The following is a 6,000-nucleotide window of genomic DNA, read 5'->3' as shown; positions in this document are numbered from 1 at the left end:
TGTTCTAGGAGTCAAAAGTTTTCTTGTTGATCACAGTTGCATGTTCAAACAAATTCTAAACCCAGCTCACATACTGAAAGGCCAATGTAAGAAAACAAGAGAGTGGTGAGCTTTGGCAAGAGGGAAAGGGAGCTGCCCTACCACCCCTCCCTATCCTGGGACAGGACGACACAGAAATGTTGAGGTTGCACATGGAAGATCATTCCCATCGGGTGTTTCCAGTGGGTTCCTAGGCAATCACTCATGAGGCCACTACACTTGCCCCCCCCTCCCCCCGGGAATGATCAGGAATTTGGAAAGCTATCTCTGTTTGTTGTGCTCCTTTTTGTGGATATTATTATACTTCCAGAGGAGCCTGAGTTAATTCCCCTCTTTGAAAAACAAAAACACAAACATGTCACCAGTTAGACTTTTAACAAAATAGTGATTTATAGTATGTCCAGCTATTTACAGAGAAGATCCATTTACAGAAGAACAAGGCAGTTGTAATATATTCTAGGTGAAATCCATGATGAAGAATCCTTTGTAATTTCATTTGCTGGCCATATTGTTGAGTTAATCTTCAAAATGCATGCTGCTAAAAAGGGAAAGAGCAATTGATGATTTAATTTTTAAATTTAAAGACTGCCATTTAAATGAATCACAAGTCTAATTTTTAAATGAAGTGCCATCAACTGGCTCCTGGCATCCGCCCAGCTGGTGGACTGCCCCAGCCTAGTCTCCAGGCAGATGCACTGGTCTGGCCTGCTCATATAGTTCAGATACTAAAACATTAAAAGGAGCACACAGTGCAGCCTCAGAAAGAAGGGCATTCTGTTTGGAGACCTAAACTAGATCTGGAGGTTCTGTTATCAGTGAATTCACTGTAGAAATGCCTAGACTGAGGAAAATATAATTTGGTTTCTTGCTCTTGGGAATACGGTGGTCAGGGGTGTGTGTGTTTGTGTGTGTGTGTGTGTGTGTGTGTGTGTGTGTGTGTGTTTACTTAATGGCCCTACCATGACCCAATTACTCTGATAATTTTCCCCTTTCTTGATTTAACTTCCTTCTTTCTTTCTCTTCTCTTTATCATTTTCTTTAACTCCTTCCAGTTTTTGCTTCATAAATCCGCCCTTATAATAGCATTTATATTTTCCAGTTTCCAAAAGAATAACATGGTGGTCCTATCCACCAGCTACTGTCCTCTCTTTTCTAACCACGACTCTAATTTTCACGTGCATCCCTACTGGCCCAGTGTACCATGCCTGCAGGTACAGCTTCCACCACGTTGGCCTACTAGGTCATTGGCCAATCTGTCCCTTCTATTTTGAGTCATAAAGTAAGCTGGAAATACATGTCTGAAAAGCAAACACAGCAAAACACCTGTATACATTTTAAGTACTTTTCTAATAAGCTTGTGAAATAATCGGGCCATTGCTTTACTATTAGCTTTAAACACTTCCTGACGTTGAGGAAATGTGACAGCCATGTATAGAATAAAACTGTATGCTTTCTGTTCCTTATCATTGTCCATCTTTTACCTAACTTTGCAAATTTAGTGTCTCAATACCAGTTTTTCCATTCAAAAAGTCATAGTCTTAAAACAGTATGCCTTCAATAACCATTTTTCTGGTTATGGGGCAACCCCCATCCAATGGCTGTTGATGAGGGAGAGTACAACGGCCTGGCCCCCTTGCCTAAATTCAGGACACTATCCCAGCTCCAGAGACCCTCGTAGCAGGGCCGAGGCCTCAAGTGCAAGGTCACCACAGTGCAATCTCACCCTCTGCCCTGTCCCGTTTCTCTCACTCTGTTACTCCTTTACTCTGTGTTGCCGGGAGCACTGTCTCCCAGGGAATCCAATCTGAGACCTTCAAGAGGCTATTGACATTTTAGAGACCTTCTGAGGCAAGACTTTAAACCCTCTACTTGAAAATCTGGACTCACTTCGGTGGCTCAGTCGGTTAAGCATCTGACTTCGGCTCAGGTCATGATCTCACGGTTCATGGGTTCAAGCCCCACATTGGGCTCTGTGCTGACAGCTCAGAGCCTGGAGCCTGCTTCAGATTCTGTGTCTCCCTTTCTCTCTCTGCCACTCACCTGCTCATGCTCTCTCTATCTCAAAAATGAATAAACATTAAAAAAAATTTTTAAAACATCTGGCCTCAAGGTTAGTTACTGCACATGAAGCCAGAATGAACTGGAACGTTTTTTTAATGGAAAAGCATCAAACATGCCAGCACTCCCTTCCAAGAAACCTGAGCTCAATCACCCCTGAAATACCTTTAGAACAAAAACACTTATCACCTGTCACCTCTAACAGGAAGGTTGGAACTTATGGCAAAATCAGTTTTGCCTCTCAGAAGGGTCACAGACCCTCATCCCAGAAAAAATGTACAACCAGACACAATTTTAGATACAAGTCCAGGAGGATATAAACTCCTCCCCCAAAGCCTTCATGGACTCCAAGAACCGTTGACTTATAGCGAAGGTAACAGGAATGTATAGTTTCAAAGCTGTTATCCAACATAGGGAATAAAGAGATTTTTTTTTTTAAAGTATGTAAGAAAGTCCTAATTCTTCTGCATATGATTTCATCAGTAGGTTTTGAATAACCAAATACCAGGCTCAACTTACATTTTCCAGAGTCATGTCTGTTGTATTTGAAGTTGTCCTCCTACGATATCTCTTCCTGGTACAATAGACACTGACGAGGGTAACTATCAGCATCAGGGCAAACACAGCAACGGTAGAAGATGCAGCAATGACAATGGTATCCTGGGTGGAGCCTCTCCTCTCGCACCTTTCGCCCAGGAACCACCAGTCTTCCCCTGACAGACACCTGCACGTCGGAACGTGACCCAGAGTTATGAGTTGATATTTCAGTCTGAAAATCTTCGCCATTAAGGGTGCGGCTCAACATTCGGGTCATTGGCATATGGAACTCAACTGGAGGGGAAGGGATAGACTAGCTCCAGAGGGCCAGGCAAGGCCAGTGGTAAGGACATGGAATCACTGCTCATCTGGTACTCAAAATAGTGGCTCTGAGGTAGGAAAGGAAGGTGGTGTAGGTAACGGAGAAAATTTGGTTCTCAGTGTTTCAGTCCCTTAACCTCCCCCCTGTACCTCTTGGCCAAACTCATCCCAGAACTTCTGAGAACAATCTCCATCTAAAAAATAGTGACAGTCACACTTTACCACCCAAGACTGTTGTGAGGACTTAATAAGGTCTATAACACATGAGGACTTTTTCAGGCAATTACAATACAATGTACTATTTCTTCATAAATAATTTTATTCTTCTTGTGGCTATCCAAAGTCCCAAATGGAGACCAAAAAATAAATATCCCATGAATGGCTTTGAGATGAGAATCAACTGATTTCGCTCACAGAAAATATCAGTATCTAATCCTATATTGTGTAAATGATAACATTTCTAACAGGAGAATGGGGAGATCTTGTCCACATGACCCCTTACCTGCACTCGGCCTTGCCATTTCGGACAACGCAGATGCCGTCGTTCTCACATTTGAAGTTTGTGCAGAGGTCATTGATGTTAGAGGTTGGGATTGGTGGAATTTGTGTAGAATTAAGGTGGGATATGTCTAAGGAGGGCAGAGGGAGAGCATGGACGGACATCAGTTTGACTTTAACAAGCATTTGATCCTTAAGTTTCAAAATAGATGCTTAGGTTTCCCAGCCAGTAAAATAATTAATAGGTAGAAATCTAGATACAGACAGGAACTGGACCAGCCTTTGGGGTCATCAACTGAACCACATGCTTACCTGAGCTTGGGCTTGCTTGAGCTAGAAAGGGTCTAAGCTCTTATAATCCACCCTCAAGGGACAGACATGAAGACAAAGCACAGAAATGCAAGGTGACTGATGGGCTTGCCCAAGGTCACAGGATTCTTGCTCAGGGAGAGCAAGTTGGTGGATATCTGACACAAGCTGCCAGGCCCCCCTAACAACCAGGGCTCTGATGCTTGTAGTGTTTTCTATTGCTTCTCATCCAAACAGTGTTGAACCGAGGTGATGAATATGTGACTTTTTCTCTGCTACATAAAAGTAGCAGTTGTTTGTCCCTCAACAAAGTTATTCTTTTTTTTTTAATTTTTAATGACTTTATTTATTTTTTAACATTTATTCATTTTTTTGAGAGATAGAGTGCTAGTGGGGGAGGGGCAGAGAGAGACACAGAATCCAAAGCAGGTTCCAGGCTCCGAGCTGTTAGCACAGAGCCTGACGCGGGGCTCGAACTCATGAACCGTGAGATCATGACCTGACCTGAAGTCGGATGCCCAACCGACTGAGCCACCCAGGCACCCCAAAGATTTTATTTTTTTAATGTTAATTTATTTTTGAGAGAGTGTAAGTGGCAGAGGGACAGAAAGAGAGGAGGACAGAGGATCTGAAGTGGGCTCTGTGCCCACAGCAGTAAGCCTGATACAGGGCTCGAACTCACAAACCGTGAGATCATGACCTGAGCCAAAGTTGGAAGCTCAACCAACTCAGCCACCTAGAGGTGCCCCTAAAAGATTTTATTTTTAAGTAACCTCTATATCCAACATGGGGCTTGAACTTACAACTCCAAGATCGAGCGTTGTATGCTCTACCAACTGAGGCAGCTAGACACCCTGCAACAAAGTTATTATTGAATAATTTTTTCCAAGAAGTATCATCTAGATTTACTCTAATTGACACTGACATAAAAATTTCATGGGTTTTGGGGCAGCTGAGTGGCTCAGTCAATTAAGCATCCAACTCTTCTTTTTTTTTTTTTATGTTTGTTTATTTATTTATTTATTTATTTAAAGAGTACTCATGTGGGCAGGGGTGGGGCAGAGAGAGGGAGAGAGAGAGAGAGAGAGAGAGAGAGAATCCCAAGAGTCTCCACATTCTCACAACTGTGAGATCATGACCTGAGCCGAAATCAAGAGTCAGACGCTCAACTGACAGAACCACCCAGGTGCCTCTACTATCCAACTCTTGGTACCAGCTCAGGTCATGAATCTCGCAGTCGTGAGATAAAGCCCTGCATTGGGCTCCATGCTGAGTGTGGAGCCAGCTTGGAATTCTCTCTTTCCCTCTCTCTGTGCCCCTCTCCCTGCTTATGCTCGCACGCTCTCTCTCTTAAATAAACTAAAAAAAGATTTCATGGATTTTAATTGCACCACCTTTCATCACAAACAAGATTCTGATTTACAGAGCTGTAAGAGGGTCTTTAATAGTAAATGACTTTAAATTGTGCTACATGAAACACGGAAACCACCAGTATTCCTGAAAAATGTATTTACTAGCTGCCGTGGGTAAGAAATTTAAAAGACAATAGATTAATGCTATTACTGACAAAATATATATGTGTATGCTTATATATGATACATAAAATATACATTTGTGTGCTCATATATATGTATATATGTATGAATATATATTTTAAAGACACAATAGAGACAGTTCATTTCCAGTTTCATTTCATGTGCTTGTGTGATATTTCTATTTCTGGAATCTTAGAGTATAATTTAGGGTATAGTAGCTATACTTTAACTTGTTTCTAGAGAAAATTTCTGTCCTAATTTTCCATTGCTCCATGTAGTGGTAATTAAATTCTTTATCCTGGAATGGTCACTGTTTTTATTTAAATTACTTTCCTATTGTTAATAATTTATGCCAGAAAGAAAAACTCCCACTCATGCCCATTTACTCCTATACCTAAAAATGGGACCCAGAAGAACGCAGTCAATAATCAATGGCCACGACGACAACAACAAAAATAGCTTGTATAAAACTATTTTTGCTGACATACCTTCCACGGTCAGTAGGATATAAACATCATCTCCTTTTATAAAATCTCTGCTTTTCAGCCTCTTGTAGGTTATAAAGGCAGCGGTTCCAAAGCCCATACCTCTTCTAAACTCCGTTCCATTAGGGAAAAAAGCCACTAATCCCACTTTGGATGGCCTGTCCCAAAAATAGTTTCCATTATCTGAAAAAGCAATTTATATTAATGGATTGTGTTTA

General features: G+C 41.6%; 1 protein-coding gene across 2 annotated transcripts in view; it reads right to left on the bottom strand.

The window, feature by feature from the left end:
* Positions 1-404: 404 nt before the first annotated feature.
* The window catches only part of MEP1B (meprin A subunit beta), a 28,647-nt gene continuing 23,051 nt past the window's right edge, over positions 405-6,000 (bottom strand). The window contains exons 12-15 of one of the 2 annotated variants that reach the window (XM_019465456.2): positions 5,786-5,965; positions 3,458-3,584; positions 2,617-2,821; positions 405-574 (exon numbers count right to left, since the gene is read on the bottom strand). In XM_019465456.2, the coding sequence (XP_019321001.2) occupies positions 563-574; positions 2,617-2,821; positions 3,458-3,584; positions 5,786-5,965 (524 nt within the window). In that variant the 3' untranslated portion in view covers positions 405-562. Of the gene's footprint in view, positions 578-2,616; positions 2,822-3,457; positions 3,585-5,785; positions 5,966-6,000 lie in introns of both variants that reach the window. The other variant, XM_019465455.2, reaches the window with a different exon arrangement.

Source organism: Panthera pardus, unplaced genomic scaffold (genome assembly GCF_024362965.1).
Source record: "Panthera pardus isolate Hobbes unplaced genomic scaffold, ASM2436296v1 HiC_scaffold_15, whole genome shotgun sequence".
NCBI classification, from domain to species: Eukaryota; Metazoa; Chordata; class Mammalia; order Carnivora; family Felidae; genus Panthera; species Panthera pardus.
This window is presented reverse-complemented; position numbering and strand designations above follow the sequence as displayed.